General features: G+C 42.2%; 1 protein-coding gene across 4 annotated transcripts in view; it reads right to left on the bottom strand.

The window, feature by feature from the left end:
• Positions 1-1,921: 1,921 nt before the first annotated feature.
• The window catches only part of LOC146857026 (uncharacterized), a 352,541-nt gene continuing 332,338 nt past the window's right edge, over positions 1,922-22,124 (bottom strand). For all 4 annotated transcript variants that reach the window (XM_085647519.1, XM_085647518.1, XM_085647517.1 and 1 more), the window contains 2 exons: positions 14,668-14,813; positions 1,922-3,648 (listed from right to left, as the gene is read on the bottom strand). In XM_085647519.1, the coding sequence (XP_085503645.1) occupies positions 2,835-3,648; positions 14,668-14,813 (960 nt within the window). In that variant the 3' untranslated portion in view covers positions 1,922-2,834. The remainder of the gene's footprint in view (positions 3,649-14,667; positions 14,814-22,124) is intronic.

The following is a 22,124-nucleotide window of genomic DNA, read 5'->3' on the forward strand; positions in this document are numbered from 1 at the left end:
TCAGATCAGGCAGGAGCCCCGATGCTAATGATCACCGGAGAATGGTCAGAAAGATCTCTGGGGAGAAAATATGCGGCTTACGTGAGAAGTATGTCAGTGACTGGAAGGAGGAGATCAATCCTCTAAAAAGTCTTGATTGAGGCCGCTATGTGTGTATATCCCTGTCGGTCACATGCCAGATTCGCCATGCATAGCACAGTCTTAGGGAATCTATCAAGGATCCCAATTGCTGTGCCCCTCTCTGCCGGTATTCCGCCAGGGGGCAGAATAATCCAGCTCAGGGCGGGGCTTTGCCCTGAAGGGTGGGGCTTTGCGCTGAAGTCCCCTCCAAGGAGGTCCCGTAGGGAAGCCCGGAGAAATCTCTATGAGTGCTGTGAAGATCTATGTCAGGAGATGAGGCAGCACATAAACGCTCAAGGGACTGATGTGTTTGCTACTAGAGTGCCCTCCACACTACATAGCAGGCTAGTGGCTCTGGAGTCATCCAGGTCACTGCCAAGCAGCTGCGGCCACTGCAGGTAAGAGTAGTGGGGCGGTGGGGCCGGCTGGAGGGGGATTTCGAGAGACAATCACAAGGGAAAATTAAATAAATAATTAATTTTCCCTCGTGGTCGTCTCTCAAAATCCCCCCCAGCCGACCCCACCACTCTTACCTGCAGCCGCCGCGGAGGCTGCCAAGGTGAATGTTTTGTGCAGGAGTATGGCCATGCCCTTGGAACCTCTGGCGTGCCCTGCATGATGGGCCAGTTCATAGCCAAACCTACACATAAATGAACACCTGGTGCCCATAAGATGGGTCTACTATAGAATCATTACCGCAGGATGGGTTCGCTTCGCATATCGAAGGACTGCCATTCATCAGTACTTGAAAGCTAGCCATGCAAACAGGGAGGTGATCTAGGTTCAGAGTCACGGTGGGGGAAAAGAGGGTGGCTCCCCATCGAGATGCACATGGTTGTGGGATAGTGGTGGACGTATGTACTGCCCAGAGTGTACAACAGAACCATCAAATCAAGGTAAAAACGAGAACCATAAAACATCCTATACCATCCATCCCCCCTCCTCTCCACACTTCCACCCAATTGTCTATATTGTATTTTATGCCTGCATATATACATTATTTCACAACCCTGGTGGAGCTTTTTATTCTGTTTGCCTGTTCTGATGCTTTTGGTAACTTTCATTTGCTTCTGTCTATTGATTATTGCAGCACATATACAAGAATCACGCTGGTTCAATAAAATATTGAAAGCGTCCCTCTGTGTATTGCTGGTATGTTTCTCTGACAGTACTACAGCACGAGCGTCTGAGCAAAAGGGTTCTATATCTGTTAACACGCTTCCTGGGGGACCTGGGTTGACATGTTCTGTGGTTGCCAGAAACCATCTGCTGCCCAACTAGGTTTAGGGGGGCTTATGGTGGCACTGTGAGCTAGGTGGTCTATAGGACAACATATCCTGAGGGGGTGCACAGAATCAGTCTGGCACCATCCCAACGTTTATACTGTCCACAAACGTGCAGTTCCTACCATGGGGTGGAAACTACACAACATTACCTCATTCAAATTCCTTAACTATCTCGGTTCAAAGAGGTAATTTAATTGTAAACATGCACTTTATAAATTATCAATCCTTTTATAAGGATGTCTATCCATGATTTCTGTCTGAAACTGACAAATTATGCCACCAGACATAAACCTCAAAAATAAATGCCTGCTTTCCTCGCTTGCTGTTCAAACTCTCCTCATTCATCTGCATGGTAAGTACTTACCTGAAATGCCTTCTGTTTGATTCATTGTTTGACGTCCAGAGCAACAGTCTTTAGTACGCACAACACATTCTAAATCTACCACTTTGAAAGTTCCCCTAATGTTTAAAGTTGAACTAATGGGTTGGAAGAAACAACTATGTACAGCTGATGATACTGAAAAAAAAGGTTTATGATAATAAATTACAATGCAATTTAGTGTCTTTTTTAAAACAAAAGAATATCATTTGACAGACAGTAGGTAGCATCACTTGAACATACAAGCTTAAGTGGATCAGTCGCAAATGTAGCAGGTTAATGAGTTTTGGGTTGTACAACACCAGCGGCAATTTACACTACTGCATATTTCTTTCAGTAACAGGCGTACAAAATTAACTGAATGATGGGACTGCAAGTAGAGAATGGTGGGCAAGATGAACCTCTCAAACAGCAAAGCACGTGGTTGAGCAGGAAGAATAGAAGGGATGTTGGCAGTTCGTTTGGGTGCCTCCAGGGGTCGCTGGTGTTGCCTGCAGTTTCGAAGAGCAAGTCAGCTCTATTTGTGCTTCTCTGGCGAGACACAGATTCGACAGGAGGAAATGTTTTATTTAGCTCTCATACATCACCCCACACAATCATAAATACACTTGTTAGGAAAGGGGGAGTAATCAGTCAAGCAAGAGAGCGGAATTAAGTTAATTACACTGCCCTTCATCAGGCAGAAGCAGATTTGACCTTGAATTCATGAACACATTAGATGGCAGCTAATTAACACTGATGAGCTGCCCTATCAATAACATGTCACTGGTGCACTCCAAGCAGTGTTTTTCAGCTCGGTTTCTGTCTGTGCCAACTGCCACTGTCATGTGTTTCACTGTAATACTCACAGTATTAAGGTTGCTATTTGTGTCCAAGTCTTTGGAAGCTAATAAACATTCCCCATTCTAATCTCAGAGATGCTGAATAAATTAATTCTTACATTTGTTTATCACCCATTGTTTTTAAAATGATCCCTTTTTTGAGCAAACATAGGTTTTGATCGTCTTTCCACAGTTGTTTTCCACCAGTGAGGTTACTGTCCGTAGCTTTCAAACCCTGCTCTGAGCTGTGCTAATCATGATGTTCGGTAGTGCGTTCCGTCGCTTTTTCCAAGAGCCAAGCTCTCTCGAATACCTCTTGATTTGTCTGAACCAGTGGTGAGTCCGTGCTTTGTCGCCATCCCGGAAGACAAATGCCTCGCGCCTGATTTCTAAGAGTTCAAAGGTGTCGTCACAGTCGGGGTCTGCAGAGACCACGCAGTTACTGAGCCGCAAGGGTTCCCTGAGCAGGCTGAACTTCCCGTTACTCTTGTCCCTGATTAGCACGAGCACAGCATCCTTCACTGGTCCCTGGTGAGAGGCGGCATCCGGGGGCATCCCCTCCAAGCTGGATTCGGACTGTCGCCTCATGTTGGCCATCAGCAGGACCTGCAGGTTTTGAAACTTTAAGACTTTACTGCCCTTTCTGACCCACTGCCCATCTGTGGGTTGTGCAAGTTGCAAGGCGCCTTCCATAATGAATCGTGTCTCTTCTCTCAGCCAACCCACTGTCTTGATGGCCGTCTCTCTGATCTCAATGTTGATAACCTCCCTGTTCTTCCTGCTTTCACGACGGAAGGAACGTAGAGTCCATGCATTTCCTTCCTGTTTGGTTTTCATGTTGATGTGCTCAAGGTGAGACTCGATCCGACTCTTGGCTTCCCAGAGGCTGCTATGGTCTGGATGGTACTCAATGGTACTCTTGATAATACGGCTCAGCAGAAGGGGATATTTGGTCACTCTTTGCAATGGGGCCATTAAGAAGGATCTTAGGTTCATACGACGGAGAGCAGTGTTGTCGTTCTGGGAGACGTTGAGAAATATCCTAGAGGGGCACAGAGAAAAAAGTTAATTTCTAAAAACAAATCAGCATTTTTAGTTATATGGATGGCATTCAATTTTGCATTCTCAAAGTTGTCAGTTGCAAAATGCATAAATTTCCCACAGCCTAAGCAAGCCTCAGTGCTTCATCAAATCAAACCTGACTTAAGTTGGAGTTTTGATCAATTTAACTCGAGGTTCCTTGAGTACATTGTAATTGTATTGTAATGTAATTGCATTTATATAGCGCTTACTACCCCTGACGAGACGTCAAAGCGCTTTTTCTACGAGTAGCACGCTACTCCGGAACCCATAGAGGATTATTGTTGAATTAGTATAGTGAAATCTGAAAGTAATTTGAGTGGTGGATAGGTTAGTCAATTATTTGGATTCGGAAGGATAGTGGAGGGAAAAGGGTTTGCATTCATATAGCGCTTGTTACCCCTGATGGGGTATTGAAGCGCTTTTTTCGGCGAGTAGCATGCTACTCGCTACTACATTAATTGCATTTGAATTCAACAAGGATGAAAACTAAGTGTTGGCTATGGGGAAGAAATATATTGTATTGTAATTGGATTTAGATAACGCTTAATACCCCTGACGAGGCGTCAAAGCGTATATGTCATTGACCAACAAAACCAGTTGTAGGTACATGAAAGCATACCTTATTCATTAACGAGTCATAACAGAATACCTTGGAAATTGTATAATTGCAGCGTTCTGTATTTAAACAGCATAGGCTATGAACCCGAAATATCACACATGTATATATAAGGTGAAATTAACTGTACAGAGTTCTGACATTAAAAGGCCACCTCACCCATCTAATCTCTTATTTTGCTGCTTGCTGTAAAACTTCAGACAATTCTTAATCTACAACTCTGTCCATACTCTCAAACTGTGTTATTTTCAGTTTTGGATTCAAAAACATTAACAGGAAATAGTGAGGGATCCTGCTTTGGGAATCATAACAGAGATCGCTGCTGTATTGTGTGTAATATGTTAGGAGCTATAGATCGAAAGAAAAAAAACATTTCTGGGCATAACTGTAAAAATTATAAGGTTGAGTCAGTAGCAGGTGATGCTCTGGGATTCACAAATCTGCAGAATGAATCAGCAGCAACCTACAAAAAATTTCGGCGTTCAGGAAAACCAAATCGATGTCTGTGTAGTGTTGGACTAAAAGAGAGAAATGCCCATCAGCTCTGTGCAAATCCTTGGGTAGTTGACCTTTTACATGAAACACAAGGTATCGCAATACATGCTTTTAATTTGTTTGGCATAAAAGAGCTGCATAAAGCTTTATTATTAGGCACTGAACCAGACCTTATGACAGACATCAACGCTTCTGTCCATAGGCTATCGTTATGGATCAAAACAGCAGTAGACATCCCAGCCCCCACAAAGAGGTGTCTCTCCCGAGGGAAAAGTCCTTCTGAACCTTGGTTACCGAATAAACTTAGAACACAAAAACAAGCGTGTAGAAGGTCAGAAAGAAAGTGGAGTGTATACTATGATTTGGATGAAAAAAACAAGTATGCACAAGCATTGGCAGCTTACAAGAAAATGATTGTAGAGGACAAAGTAAATACTTTACGGCAAAGATTCTTGAGGTAAGGAACTCTTGCAGGGAGCTTTTCTCAACAGTTAAAAAAATTAGCTAAACTACCAGTAATAGCTCGGATGGAAAGCAACGTCAAATTCTGCAATATACTGGGACAATCATTCATAGATAAAGTTGAGGCGGTGTATAACTCCAACAGCGATAGAGTAAGCTCAGACGCCAAGATCCCTCCAACAGCCTCAGATCCCACTACCGCCATTTCAGCTTTAACCTTCTCCCCCCCCCCCGCCCCCCCTACTAGAACAAATTATTCAGGTGGTGAAAACATCCAAATCAGGAGCCCCAACAGACCCCTGCCTGTCTAAAGTACCACATCTTTTCCCAGAAATATTAAGTGAACACCTAAGTTTGGTGTTCAGTAAGGTAATTCAGTCAGGCTTCTTCCCAGATGCTTGGAAGATAGCCTCAATTCTTCCTCTTTTAATAAAACTGAACCTTGACCCTAAGGACCCCAGCAACTATCGTCCTATCTCCAGAATTCCATTTCCGGCTAAAGTACTTGAGAAACTACTTGATGCACAGCTTACTGCATATATTTCTTCCAGGAACCGCCTGGATCACTCACAATACGGATTCCGGGAGGGACATGGAATGGAGACAGCTTTGGTCATGGCAGCTGAGGAACTTAGGGATATACTAGATTCAGGGGGTAAGGCCACCTTGATTTTCTAGATCTATCGGCGGCCTTCGATAGAGTGAACCACAAAATACTAGCCAGTAGACTAGCGGAGCTTGGGATCAGAGACACCGTCCTCTCACTGTTATCATCCTACCAAGCCGATAGAATCTTCTCCATCGAGCCTTCTCATCCAAATCTTTTCCAACTGCCTCGGGGCTCATCTCTGAGCCCCACATTATTCAATGTATATGTGGCTCCTTTGGCCTCGATCATTAGGCAGTTTGGGTTTTCGGTTGTCTTCTATGCAGACATCACCCAGTTGGTGGTGTCAGTCTCAAGCAACGTGGAGGAGACCACTGACCGTTTCAAGGGCTGTATGTCACAGGTCAACCAATGGATGCAGTCCAACTGCCTGAAATTGAACGGCGGAAAGACTGAAGTCTTGCTCTTGGGCTCGGACTTAACTTTCTGGTCACCCAGATGGTGGTCTGACAATCTGGGCGACTGCCCGAACCCAGTGCCCAATGTCATAAAACTTGGAGTCATCTTTGATGAGAAACTATTATTCAATAGTTAGATCAACAGGCTTTCCTCTACCATCTGGTTCATTCTAAAAATGATCAAAAAAATCTGTCCATTCATCCCTCCCGATGCACTTACAGCATTGGCACTCTCCAGATTGGATTACGGGAATGCCCTATAGATGGGGATCCAATCCCAATATCTACTAAGACTGCAGCAACTGCAGAACGCGGCAGCCAGAAAAGTACTAGATATTCTGAGGTTCGAGTCAGTCTCCCACGGTTTAAGAGCCCTCCACAGGCTCCCGTGGACAAAAGGATTACGTTTAAATCCCAATGCCTGGCCTTCAAAGCTCTACATGGCAAAGGGCCGCAATTTTTGAGTACACACCTGAAATGGTATGCGCCGGCCAGAAGTCTAACATCAGCCCATACGAAACGTCTGCAGACACCTAAGTTTAAGAAGGCCAGCTGGGGTGGAAGAAGCTTCCTGTTGGGGACAGTTAAGACCTGCAACCTACTTCCAATCTCCATAAAAAGCAGCTCAACGCTTCTGTCCTTTAGAAAGGCGCTAAAAACCTAGCTCTTTAATAACTGATCCATCCTGCATACCCCACCAGCACCGCTCAGATCTACCGACTCAGGCGCGAAAAGACGCCCTCTGGCCTTCGTTGCGCTCTACAAATATACCAATCAAATCAAATCGAAATTGTGTGTATGGTGTGTGGCATCACCTTGTTCAATTGGTGACTGTGGGAAGATATCCACCAATAAGTACGATTCTGCTGCCCACTCTTGTGTGTTAGGTACTAAACCAATGCACAAATGTCTTTTTCTCAGTCAAGAATCATGGCAAAGCAATTCACATCACATTCTGATAAGTATAACTAGACTCCCAAAGTGTCACTTAAATTCCACCTGTGTCAGTGTTACTCATACACCAGGGATGCCTCTACAAGTAAGGAACTCAAGACCTATTTTAGTGTCACTCATTACTGGGACAGGGTGGAGTGGAACAGTGTGATTTTGCCTTTTCATACATGCTGAACAATCTCATAGACTACTTCCATCCGCAATGGACTAAATTGCTTTTGTTGGTGCTGCTCAGGATTGGATCCAAATGACAGGACAACATCAAACTCACACATGCACACTATAGGATTCTCTAATACGACACCTGTAGTCAAGGAAAGATGCCACTGTGCTCATCAACTAGCCATACTAAAGGAAGTAGCCGTGGTTGGGGACAATACAGCAACACTGTACCATGAGTGAAGACTGTTCTTTCTGTTTACTTAAAAACTTCAATTACATTTAGCACCATGCTTTATTTGTTGTTGTTTAAGCTTTATTTCGGCTAGTTATAGCCATAAAAGCAAGAAGTACATTAAAAAGACATTACCAACAATTAAATACAAATACACAGACCAAACATTCAAGATAATACATACAATGGGGCAAACAACAATTAATCTACCTCATCGGTTGTGCAACTTACTGCATTAAAATCGAAGACATACATTTTAATTTAATTTAAAAAGCCAGATTTTAAAACTTTTTTCTAAAAACACAATAAAAAGAAGGAATCAGTGCATTTTATATTAACTAACGGGGCTAAGAAAAAAGTGCAAACCGCATCGGTACATTACAACTTACAACCGATCTGTTTCCTGATAAGGTACACATTGAATAAAAACCTACTTGTACAAAACACTACCAGTTGCGAGGTATTTGACTTGAGTATACGTTCTGCCTCTTTATAAGACCTAACCCCCATGTTTTTACATAAGGGTTTGATCCAACGGTCCCTTGATTTTTTATAGACTGGGCAGAAGAACAATAGATGGACATCATCTTCTTTTGCTTTTTGAAAGCAGAGGGTACACAGCCCACTGGCATCCTTACTCCCCCCACCTGCAAGTATTTGCGGAAGTCTGTGAGACCCCATATCTAAATTGTAGATATAATGTTTTTGCTAGAGGTGGTCCTATCTCATCCATGAATTGTTCAAATTCAGGAATGTCCTTTATAGTCAAAAATCTTTGGGTCAATGTGCCAATCGTTGAATTATAGAATAATTCACCATTGACATAAGACCAGAAAGAAGACTTTACAAGCTTTTTGAGGGGCGGCGTCATATTCTGTGGTTCTTCCCATAAGTGGGAGAGCCCTAGCCTGATATACCACTGAAAAATGTGCTTTAACCATGCAATATTCTTATACCCATCGATCCGGGTTATTTCAATCAAACCACTCTTATAATCACTCAACTCCGGGGTTGTCCATAACCTAACCCAGTACAGTAATGGCCTTAGCATGGCTTGGTAGTCTGTCCTTTTAAGATTAAAATCCAGGACCACTGGAACTAGGGGGGTTCTGATTGGTATTTTAAGCAACCTAGGTATAAAATAATTTTCTTCCTTCTCAAAGTTGCTTTTACAGGAATGCCCCCATACCTCAGCACCATAAAGTGCCGCTGATTGGGCCTTCGCCTTGAATACTTCAAGTGCCGGCGTAATAGCTTTAGAATGACTACTGCCGTGCACTTTTAAAATAGGCATCGAATTTTGTTTTAGGGATAATTTACTTTTTTCCAACTGCCCCTTCCAAGAAAGCGTACTATCCAGCATAATTCCTAGATAATTAAAACTCTCCACGTGCTCCAGTTTTTGATTATTTAAGGCTAAGTTCTTCCTAAAAGACTTCTGGGGATTTATGGACATATATTTTGTTTTGGATAAATTTATTTCTAACCCCTTCCCTACACAGTAGCTATTGAAGGAATTCACTAAATTTTGTAAACCCTTTGGAGTCTGTGAGATGAGAATCGTATCATCGGCAAAAAGTAATGCCGTGATCGCCTCATCTCCTAGTTTCGGGGAGTCATGGTCACAGTCCCTTAGGTAGATAGGTATATCATTAACATATAATGAGAAGGGTGTAGGCGCCAGCACACAGCCTTGACGCACACCCCGTCCTACAGGTATGGCCTTTGAGATTTCACCGCCCTTCCCCCATCTGACTTTGGCGCAGTTCCCTGTATGTAATCTAATGAGTTTTTAAGTAACTCACTAGGGACCGCCATATTCTTAAGTGTGGACCACAACAAATTACGTGGAACGAGGTCAAAGGCGGCCCTCAAGTCAATAAATGCCACGTACAAACTGCCCTTCCTTATGTTAATGTATTTCCAGCAGATGCACGTGAACCTAAATACTTGACCAACCGTGCTGGTTTTTGATCTGAACCCTGCCTGGTATTTGGTTAATATCTGAGTCCCCTCTATCCATACTAAAAGTCTATTTAAAATATGTCTGGCAAAAACCTTTTGTAAAAGATCTATTAAACTTATAGAACGGTAATTGGCCGGATCATAGCGATCACCTTTCTTAAAAATTGTTACAATTTCGGCCCCTTTCCAGGTTTCGGGAATAGGCGTTCCGTCCACTATGGAATTACATAAAAAATTAATATAGGGCCCCCAGACTTCCACATCGTGCTTCAATAAATCACCAGGGATTTTATCAGGACCAGGGGCTTTGCCCATTTTGACGGCCTGTAATACCTCGATAGTCTCCTCTAGGCTAAATCGCACGGGAGCAATACTCAATGCTAAATTAATCTCTTGGTCCCCTATGGGCAACCCCTCATTGTCATTAGAATAAAGTTTAGAAAAATGGTCGCACCATGTTTTTTCGTCTAGATAAATATCCCTAGGTGATCTGCCCTTTTTATTTCCTTTTGAAATTAAATTCCAAAAAGCGCCCTGGTCTCTCAATTTAGCCGCATTTAAAAGATCATCCCATAGGGCATCATCCCAAGCTTTTTTTGCTTGGGTCAGTGTTTTGTTATATGCCTGTCTGCTATCACTTATACCCTGAGGGTTCTTTGATCTGACAACCTGGATCAAATGGGACTTAGCTACGCGACAATCCTTATTATACCATTGATTAACTACCTCTAAATGGTTTTCTTTTTGGTTCTTGTCCTTTTTGTAAATTTTACTCAAGTGAGGAGTTAGCGCATCTACCAATTTATAATGCAGATCTAAAACACCCTGGGTGCCCAATAAGGGCATCTGGCATGCTTCAATGGTATCAGCAAAGGTATTGTAAATATTTAGCATCGTCTCTTCTTTAGCCAGGATATAAGGCCATCTTAAAGCACGCCTGTTATTTGTAACCTGGAGTTCCCCAGGGGAGCTACTTAACATAACTTCTCCAGCTAAGTTAGCTATAAAAGGCTCAGGGTCTAACCATAGTTGAAGAGGTAAATGGTCGCTCTCTGTCCTATGATCTATTTTAAAGTCAATTATTAAATGCCATAGGCCCAGAGAGACCAATATAAAGTCTATATGTGACCTACAGTTGCCTTTACAAAATGTTGGAGCCGATGGTCTGTCGGACTGAAAACGGCCATTACATGCCCTTAAATCGTAGGCCACGGACAGTTGTAAAATCTGGATAGCAGCTATGGAATTTTTAGCTGAACCAGTAGAATCCAGAGACAGGACATTGTTTGCAATATCCTGTTCGTCAAATAAGTTGTCCAGGCCCGACACTGGTTCGTATTTACAATTAAAATCCCCTCCAACTACTACCTGTACATTTGGTCTTAGTGTATCTAAAAAAGAATCCAAAAGATCTACCACCTTCGATTCCTTATTAGAAGAGTGTGGTCTATTATATATATTTATTAGATATAAGATTCCTTTTCCCCTAGTCACCATTTTTAATCCCAGTAAATCGGGAGAAGAAATCGACACTTTGGGTAATATCTATTTCCAGAGTAACCCTTACCCAAATCACCAATCCCCCTGACGCTCTCCCTCTTACTGACGGGATTGCGCCACAACAGAATGTTTTATACCCTAGCCTATGCTGCATTTCTACGGCCCAAGTCTCCTGTAGGAGAATGATGTCATACTCCTCAATATAGGAGCACCAGGCTGCATCCCGTAGATTCCTAGCTATACCTGCTATATTCCATGATGTTAATCGAACAGGTAAATTTTCTTCTGGGCAAGGTGAAGATGCATTCACCAATCTATCATGCCTAGCTGCACCATCTACAGGGCTAATTGAGGTATTGATTCCATCAACTGGAAGTTTTACAATATTATTTCCCTCTGTCTCGGTACTCCTAATGCAACACTGTCCAGCCTCACTCAGACTAGCATTGCTAACTCCTACATTGTTTGAGAGCTCCTCAGTTACCACAACTTTAAGGGACAAGGCAGATCTAGATCTAACATCGTAAGATAGTGTGGGAGCCTCCATCCTTAGTTGATCAAGCTCTACAATACTCGGATTCAACTTCCCAGCCTGAGTAACTGCAGTAACCTCTAAATCAAAATTACCAACCGACAAGAGTCAATCATTCTGATCCAGAGTACTTAGTGCCAGATATCTGTTATCAGTAGGAATCTGGAAGATTGGGTATCTGTTGGGATTCTGGAGCCTACTTGTAGTATTAGCCTGGGGGGCCCTAGCTAGATGACTATAGAAATATCCCAAGGGGTGCACACCCACACTATTCTCCCCCAGTACCAGCGATGCCGCTCTAAGTAACACAGTCGCAACATGTTGGGGATGCTTGAAATTTATAATTATACATTCGCCTCTACAGGTTTTCCTAGCGTTACCAATCCAAGAAACCCGTCTAGTCGATAATATCTGATCCGAATAGTTTGTAGGAAACCCACAATTTTTATTCAACCAGGAAATTGTTTTCCGTTTAAGTGAGTCATGTGATTCATTTCGTGTACTAGATTGTGAAGAGTCTAGGGGTGGAACATTTGAAAGAACGACAACATATGGCTCACACTCTGGAGGTAGATTAATGGAGCGTATTTTTCTCGCTGGGACTGAGGTCCACACTGTGCTAGCTGAAGCCACTTTAGTCGGAGTTGTATTGTCGACCGTTCGGCTTATCTCCCTGGGATTAGATGAGCTTACTCTCTCTATCAACGGCATCTGTACAACTTTTTCATGTTGTTCCACTATCTCCCTCTGTATTATACTCTGGTCATTGGTTATTTTAGATAAAAGACCACCCAATCTAGTCACTTCAGCTGTTAATGAATCTATCTTTTCTACAAGTGGCCTAACAACAACTTCTAGTTTAGCTTCAAGTACCTTGGGTATATGAGCCAAAATTTCTGAACTCATATCTATATTAGTGCCACAATTGTTGGTCATAGTCTCCTTATGGCCAATAGTACTTCTCTGTGCTGGTTCAGATAATAGCTTGTGTTGTACACCCCCCGCTTAAACTGCGTTTTCCTACACTTCCTTACCGCTCTCTTAACAGGAGAGCGTACTATTGGAGCGACCACGGAATCATCTGATGGATTCTGATCTAATGCATCATGGTCCACCGCCGTTAGTACAGGAGTTTCCACTAATAAACAATCAGTGACAAGAGGTGCAATAGCATTTGGACTACTGCTATCGTCAAGGGTGGGAGATGATAATTCCGGGGGACTCTCCCGGCCCAATGATTTTCTTCTATCATAATTGATCTTGCTCACCACCTTTACTAAGTAGTTATCCATGGTTGATTTGTTTTTAGCCATTAGTGTGCTCATGGTACACTTTTTAACTCTCAAAGCTAACAAAACACCTCAAGTAAACGCTACCAGCAGTGTTCAAGCTTTACAAATACTTGTTGAGTAATAACCCAAACATTAAACACAAAATACAAAAACAATCTTAATGCTGTGACCAAGCGTACTTAAGTAACGCAACACTCAGGGGGTAGCCGTAATAGGCAACAGGCAGCCCCGCCCTTCTCCTTTCACCCGGGCGTGAAGTGAGCAGCTCGACCCAAAAAGTGCCTCCAGGTGCGATCAGGGCGAAGAAATAAAAGTGCCCACAATGCTTTCAGGGAGCTGTTCGCTCTGGCCGCACGATGGAACGAGAAAGCAACAGAGGAACCATCAGCGTCACCCCCCCAGGAGCTGGCCACCAAGTCTACACAGATCACAGCAACAAAGGGAGCCTATGTCAACAATATATGACTTGGTCCTTGGATGAGTTGTTCGGCACAGTCATTGAGCGAGAATGGAACTGTCGTCGGCCATTGACTCCTCCCCCACCTTACCTCACGACAAGGGGGGTGGCCCAGCCTCTTCCGGACCCTGACGGCCACAGACGGCCCGCCCTTTGCCCGGGCTCAGCCCGGCGCCGCCCGAGCGCGTCCCGCGACGCGGAGGGTGCCTCTGCTTTTGAAGCGCCTCCGGGCTCGCTGGTGGGCGGAAGTGGTCTGGTGCCGCTAAGATTCTTGGGAGCTGTAGTCTCCCCCCACTGTGGCCGGTGATGTCGTTCGGCGGCAGGGGAGACTTACAGCGTTGCCGCCCCGTGGACAAGAGTCTGCACCTAGGTAAGTCGAGTTGTCCGCTTTTTAGAATGCTGCCTTAGATAAGTGCCCGAAATTGGTGTATGGTGTGTGGCATCACCTTGTTCAATTGGTGACTGTGGGAAGATATCCACCAATAAGTACGATTCTGCTGCCCACTCTTGTGTGTTAGGTACTAAACCAATGCACAAATGTCTTTTTCTCAGTCAAGAATCATGGCAAAGCAATTCACATCACATTCTGATAAGTATAACTAGACTCCCAAAGTGTCCCTTAAATTCCACCTGTCTCAGTGTTACTCATACACCAGGGATGCCTCTACAAGTAAGGAACTCAAGACCTATTTTAGTGTCACTCATTACTGGGACAGGGTGGAGTGGAACAGTGTGATTTTGCCTTTTCATACATGCTGAACAATCTCATAGACTACTTCCATCCGCAATGGACTAAATTGCTTTTGTTGGTGCTGCTCAGGATTGGTTCCAAATGACAGGACAACATCAAACTCACACATGCACACTATAGGATTCTCTAATACGACACCTGTAGTCAAGGAAAGATGCCACTGTTCTCATCAACTAGACATACTAAAGGAAGTAGCCGTGGTTGGGGAAAATACAGCAACACTGTACCATGAGTGAAGACTGTTCTTTCTGTTTACTTAAAAACTTCAATTTCATTTAGCACCATGCTTTATGTTTACTCCCAAATACTTTCAATGCTTAGCATGGGTTACTTGTGGGCTTTGTGTGCAAAAGAGATAAGCCAGAAACGTGAATAGAAATCAACTGCATTGGCATTTTCCTACATTCTCCAAATCTAGCCCACTTTGCCCTCTTCAATATAAATACCACATGAATAGCCTGGAACATATATCTTTCTATAACTGCAAGTATTTACCTCAGCAATTCCTTCTCTTTTTCGAGGGTATTTAGCATGTTGACCGATGCGGACTGTTGTAGGCAGTAGGTCTGGAAAGAAGGCAGCATGTTGACAAACTCTAAGAATATCTCCCCAATGCAAACAGTAATTAAGTCATCATCTCCCTGAAACACAACAAAACAAAAAAAAGTTAGCCTTGAAGAAGTCATATCCAAGAAGTGGGAATAAGACAACAATCAGCATGAACTGAATGGACTTCCTTTAAATGTTACTGTAAAAGGGTGTGTTATAAATAGTGTAAATTATGGACTGTTTATAGAATGGACCTAGCCACCCCAACAACAAAGCATTTCACAGTGTGGCACGGTCACACAGCAACAGGATAAATGAGTGGGATCAGCAAGGAAACATCATCAATTAACAAGCAGGGTTTTCTCATTGCTTCTTAGCACGTCCATCATCCATATTTCCCTTTAATTCTATATCACAATCGAACAAAGCATCTGCTATCCCAACCACTTTTCTTGTATTCCAGACATTTCCGCCCAATGACTCTACTACGTGCTAACCTACTCTCCCCACATGCAAGGGAGCAGAAAGTCTCCACAGTCTCTTCTTGACTCTTCGTCGTAGTTTTACACATACCCAATCATTGACTTTGAAATGATAGGGACCACGTAGCAAATCATCACCCTTAACCTTTCTTGATTTGTTAACACTTTCATTCCCATCCATTGCATCCAAACATCCAACTATGCTTCAACTCAGAATGGAAATCTCTTCCTCGCATCAATTTATATGGAGTGTTACCTGTATCCCTGTTGCCATATGCCCAAACTAACTTCCTAGCTGCCACTCTCCAATCTTTCTCGGCAGATAATGCTAACCGCAATCCCTCCTTCAAGACTCTGGGGAAAATAGACAGAACTCCCAACATATGCAAAAAACCTTATCACTACAGTAGGTACACCTTCCCTTATGGATAGCTCTTCCAAAAATTCTATCACAACTTTTTTTCCTATCTGTGACACAAACTTAACTTTGGAGAATATCAAACGTAATAAATAGCAACTAAAGCATAATACAACTGCCTGATGTGTGGAAATGACCTGAAATTTTCAAAGCAATTTATAAAACAGACCTTGTTTTTCTAATTTCTGCATAGGATACAATTAGATCTTTTGAGATTTGGCACTCCAGGCACAGTGAATGCATTGTATTTCATGATTTTTCCACTTCTCCATCAACTCCTGGCAACCAAAAATCAGCTCTAATTCTCTTTTTTCATAGTACACATGCCAGGATGACCATCATGAGCCATGCCCAATATTCTTGCTCTCAATCCTCTCTGCATAGCTAATGCACCTCTACGACACTTCATCCCTATCACATTGTGCCATGACAACTCCGAATTAACATTCATATAACTGTGCTCTTCACTCAAATAATGTTTGCCGTTCCTAGCCCAACCCAGCCAATCCCGCTCATTACTTCAGTCCCTAACACTGCCTTCTTCCATTTTAACTCTGACACATCTATCGTAGATATACTATCATGCACACTCGCCACCACATATTCTTCATTGTTCTATACACTGTCTCTAACATTCAATAGCAAACGACAAACAGTTTGCTGTAATGTTCTTAACACTAGGTATATGCTCCACCTCTAAATCAAATTCCTATAAACTGAAAAGCCATTTTGCAATATGTGGAGTCGCTTTTCCCACCCCTGTTGTGGTAAATAAATCGGAAAAAAATCTGTGATTTGTTCTTACCATGAATTTAATGTCCCACACATTCTGCCTAAAATGTACAATGACCCATGTACACGATAAGGCTTCTTTCTCAATAACCAAATATTGAACTCTGCTGCCTTCAACGTTCTGGATGCATATGCCACTCGTGCCTCACGTCCATCCTTGACTTGTAAAAGGACAGCATTGAGAACATAATTACTTGCATCCATTACCATATGGATCGATATTTAGTATCAAAGGGTTTTAAACATGGCACTATAGATATTTCATTTTTTAATTTATCTAACTCCACAGCACACCTCTCATCACATTCATATTTTACATTTTCCATAACTAAATTTCTTATGTTATTAGCTTTATCAGCAAAATGTTCAATACACTCTGCACAGAATTCTGCTAGTCCCAAAAAGGAACATAAATATGCCTTATATTGTTAACAAGTTGCTTCCCTAATTATTTTCACTAGGTCTTCTTTAGGTTTAATGCCACCACCATCTATGCGATGTCCTAAATAATCCACTCCAGATGGTTAATCCGTTCTCCAAGAGGATGCCAAGTACCTGTCCTAAAATGTCATCAGGTTCCTGCTGAGTCTGCCTGTAAACCAGGATATCAACCTGAAAGTTTGCTACTTTGTTGACATTTCTGAAAAATTGTTGAATCTCTTTGAAATACTGAAAGGTGATACCAGCCCAAATTACATTCTACAAAATCTATATATACTCCTTCATTTGTTATAGAGGATGTTAGGGCTTGGAACTATCATCAAAGGTTGGTATGGTGAAGAAATATCCAATGTCAAGAAAATGTTCTCCTTCTTTAAAGTGGCCACCATCTCATAAATGTTCTGGAAGAGGTGTCAGTCCACTCAAATACATCTATTCAAGTCTCTTAATTCAATATATATTCAGATTATTTTCCCCTCTGGTTTCCTTGCCTGAATTATTATAGGGAATAACCATTCAGATGTTTTATGGCTTCAATTATTCCATCACTGCACAGTTTCCCTAATTCCTCCTTCACATCAGCTCTTAATGCCAAAAGAACATGTCTATATCTGTGCACCTTAGCAACAATACCTTGTCGGAGAATGAATTTGTTTAAACTTTAAAAATCCCAATGTGTCCATCCCTCTTCCCACTTTTGGCGGCTTTCCTTACTAACTTCTATTATAGACAGTACTTGACCAAGGTGATTTGGATCAAGTGTTATACCTATCTCCTTTTGGTGTGGCCATTTAACAAGCAATCTCCATATTGGGCTACATAACCTGGATGTTGCATATCTGTCCTTAAAAGCAATCTGTGCATCAAAACAACTGATCACTTTTATCTCCTTTCGGCCATACATCTTCTGTTTTATAACTTATCTTTTCAATTCTTTATTTTGACACATTTATCATCGTCGATCAATGTATAACGTGCAACTGAATCCGCTACGCCCTTCTGAGATTTACCACTTAACTTTATCTCACAGAAAGGTCCATCACTAACATTGACTCTGCTAGATACTTGCAAAACATATTTTTCCACCACATCTCCTTGCAACTATTTTTCATCCTCCTTACTACTCTCACTTTTATTTCTAGCAAAACGTGATTTACCACTCAAGCTACCTCTACACATGCGGGCGTAGTGACCGCTCTCATTGCACCTTCTGCATATGTAACCATATGCAGAACAACCGTTCTCAGTTGAAGTATGCTATTCTACATCTGGCCATGTGTTTTCTTCATACTTCAACCTTCCAGTATTGTCATATGACCTTGTCCCTTCTCTGCATCTGTTTCCGTCATATCTTTTTAGCAAATTTTTATGTTTGACTTCAGTTATTCCAAAGTACTTATTTTGTGGCCATCACAGTGTTTAGATGTGTTTCTATCTAGTTGTTTTCTCTCAGGACATATAGTCAAATCTCTTCACTATCACTATTTTTCTTTCTAATGTCAAATCATTTGTTATCAACAATTTCTCTTGCATCCTCTTATTTGCTATCTTCAACACTATCTAATCTCGTATCATTTTATCTTGACAATATATATGAGAGCAGGATGCTGCCAATGCTATTAACACTGCTATGAAGTTATCATCTGGTTTTCCCGGTAACTGACCACCACCTAATCTTTCCTTTTCCCTTGCTTTGTCTAATTTCATCACAACTTCCTCATATTCTTCCAAATCATCAACACTGCTCATCCTCATTTAATAGCAGAAGAGGAAGATGTCTGAGAATCTCTCTAACCTCCACTCCTAAACAAGGATTCAAAATAGCTAATTTCCACTTTGCTGTGAATATGTCCCTCCCACTGCTTTTGTATATGCCTCTAATCTTTCTGTCTATTCACACCATTTCAGGGGTGTCTATCCTGGTGACTGAAGAACATTGGAGGGGCTACCATGCCTTCTATGGCGTGAAATAATAATATATAATTTACTTCTGTCTAATACTGACGCAGAATGCAAGTAATTATGTTAATCACATTAGCATCAACACTATTTATATTAATTGCAGGTAAAATTGTCACTTTTCTTGGGTACACTTAATGCATTGTGAATTAGAAAACACTATTTACTAAAGTGTGTGTGTCACTGATCAGTACAAACTTATAAGTAATACAATTAGTATTTGTTCTTACTTGGTGTGCGCATCAACAAATCTGTGCACCTCTTATCCAACATTTTTGCCAGGAGTGCATATCACTGTGATAACGCGCTGGTCGAGTACAAAACCTTTTTGTAAAGGGATTGTGTGTCATCTTCGAGTTTTCTCTTTTTAGGTCGAGGGACCGTCCGGTCTGCCGAAGGCAGAACCAGAAGTCCGGAGATCTTATGTTTCTTAGAGTGGCTATTTAGCCCGCCTCTCTTTTTGCCTCTCCTCCATTGGCTGGCTTCCTAAACGGAGGCCAGCCATTGGAGGAGTGAGCCGTCCCTCCAAATAGGCTCCGTCTTTTTCAGATTCGGGGGCGTGTTCTGTGCTCTTCTTTCCACTTTTAAGCCACGCCCTTTTTTAGGCGTGTTTTTCTCCCCTCCAGCCAATGGAGGAGAGAAAAAGAAACACGCCCCCGAATCTGAAAACGCCACTGCGTTTCTCCGTGGCATTTCTGCTTTGCCTCGGAGAAAGGCGGTGGTGTGCTTGTTTGTCTAAGTTCTTTGTTTGTCATTAAGGTGTTTAGTATAGACTTTATCTGTCTAAATTACTGGCATTTTTAAAGAAATTGTTGTTCTGACTTGGCGCTTATCGCTGCACGCAAGTTTAAATTCTTAGATTGTTTGCCTGAAGTATTTAATGGTCATTTTCACTTAGAAGCTCAATTGTTTAGTGGGGGCAATTTTTTTTTATTACGGGTCCCCTTGCGAGCGAGGCTCGAGCTGGCATGTTCGTTGGTGACAAGCGCGTGTGCACGGCGCCACCACTGGCTTGATGAGCGCGAGACCATCGCGCTCAATGGTATGTCGAGTGCAAGGTTTTTTTCTCTTCACGCTCGAGGCTGTACCATTTTGATGCTTGAATTTTTGGCCACACAAGTGTTTTACTCGAGTCCTGGGACACCGTTCATTGCGAGTGGAGCGTGTACATTGCGAGTGGAGCATTACCGAGTGCGCGAACGTTTTTCCTCAAGCCTCTCTCGAACAAGGCTTTATTGTAGTTTTCAAACTTAAAGCAGGCAGTGCGATCATCGCACACGATATTAGTTAGTTTGACATGTTAGATAGTGTGTAGAAGTTTATCTTGCTTTCCTGACTGTGCCAGAACCTCTTTGGCCACCGTAGGGAGGTCACGTGACCCGGCGGCCATCTTATATTAGGCAATTTACATTAACTTCTAATGTGATTTAAGGGGCCAGCTTTTGGGATACGAGTGAGCAAAATTTACAGTTTTTTTGCTCGGAGTACATTCAAGTCAGGGTCAAGAGTCAGTTGAAGGTGTACCTACTTCTTTTGTTCAAAGCTGGTTTTGTTATGGTCTGTGGTGTTTTGTTCGGTGTTTTGTTTATCTGTGATATTCGAGCAGTTACCAAAGTGTTGCAGTGACAGCAGGATGCATAGGTACTTTATAAGGCGCTATATGGAGCCAAATAACAATGCCGTTTCTTTAAATGTTTTAAAATCATAAACAAAAATAATGTCATGAGCAATGCCAATAGCTCTAACTTTAACAATGCCGAGACCATTGCATTGTAAATGCTTGTTATTTATATTGTGTAGGCCGCTGACGCGCTGCTTAGGGTATTTTCACTAATTAAGGATCCTTTGCATCTTTATTTGTTGACGCGTAGTTGTCTAGGAAAACTGAGCTGTGCCTGTCATTCCTTTGTTGTGCATTGTATAGGAAAACTAAGCTGCGTCTGTCACTGCTTTGTTGTGCACTATATGTGTGATGCATCACATATGGTAGTTACTATGGCCGAGGGCCGTTCTTGTAGGTGACGTAATGCCAAAGACACAAGTAGCACCAGGCTTGCTACAACGCCAGTCAGTGATCGTGATTTAATCACAACAATACACACATTTAAGTTTCAGCCTTGAATCCCATGATTCCCTTTGTCAAATTTGATGACGTTAGATGAGCACGCTAAGTAGTTCTTTGATGGTTTAATTTTTTTGCCAAAAGAGAGCCGTGTACAAGTCTGAGCCTGTACAGTACACTAATATACGCATGCTGAGTTCTTCAGTTCACCACTGTAGAGTTCATTGTTAAAAAGCAATCTGAAGTATTTCATTGCATTTTTTCTTTAATAGAACATAAATGTACATCTTCAAATAAAAAGAACCAGCCTGTAACTGTGGGTTGCACATCCAACATTCCAGAATCAGAACTAGAATGTCAGTAAGAAAACAGCCAGACTGAAAGCTAAAATGACAAGCTTAATCGCAGAGGGCATGTCCTGGCTCCTTCATATCAATAAGGCAACTATTAAACTTAAACAGATTTTGGGTGCAATACTTAAGGAATTTTCTATATCCGACACTAAACCGATTTCACCGGCACTTAAGACTAATAAGGCTAAGGCTGTGGGCTCAGCTCTATATGGGGCTGAACTATGAAGGCTTTCTAAATATGAGGATCTAATTAGAACCGAGAACAAATTCCTTGAAAATCTTGCTTCCCTTTTGTCTAGTATCCCATTACATCCACTGTTTAGTGACCTGGGAGTCCCGGGGGCAGCAGGTAAAATCATTTTACGGCCACTATTGTATTGGAGACGCCTATGGACCACTCCTGAACTTGCCCACTACATGGAAATTCTAAAGGATGTTATGAAGGTCGACAAATTTAATAAAATTCCCTGGCTCTAAAATATGAAGTCAGCATTGTATTCGCTAGGGTTGCACAATTTGTGGGATCACCCGGCCTCCACTGTTTTTACATCCAAAGCCATTCTGAAAAAGCAATACCTGACCCTGGTGGAGGCTGAGGAATCTTAGAGAGCAGTTAATCTCAAACTGGCTAGTGATTTTATTGATAGAAAGCCAACACATGGGTTTGAGTCATTTTGGGATCTTGTGTCTGTTCCACTGCACAGAAAATTACACTTTCAGTTTAGAATAGGCACTCTACCTCGCAGAGTGGTAACCTCTGGATGGGCTGGCAGAGGAGACACTTGCTGCCCTAGTTGTAACTTCTCAGAAGAGAGTATTCCCTATGTTTTGTTTGTGCGCCAAGGTTATATTTCCCCTCGCCGTACTTGGCTTAACCAGTATAGAGACAACTCGGA

This window comes from Triturus cristatus, chromosome 3_2 (genome assembly GCF_964204655.1).
Source record: "Triturus cristatus chromosome 3_2, aTriCri1.1, whole genome shotgun sequence".
NCBI lineage: Eukaryota > Metazoa > Chordata > Amphibia > Caudata > Salamandridae > Triturus > Triturus cristatus.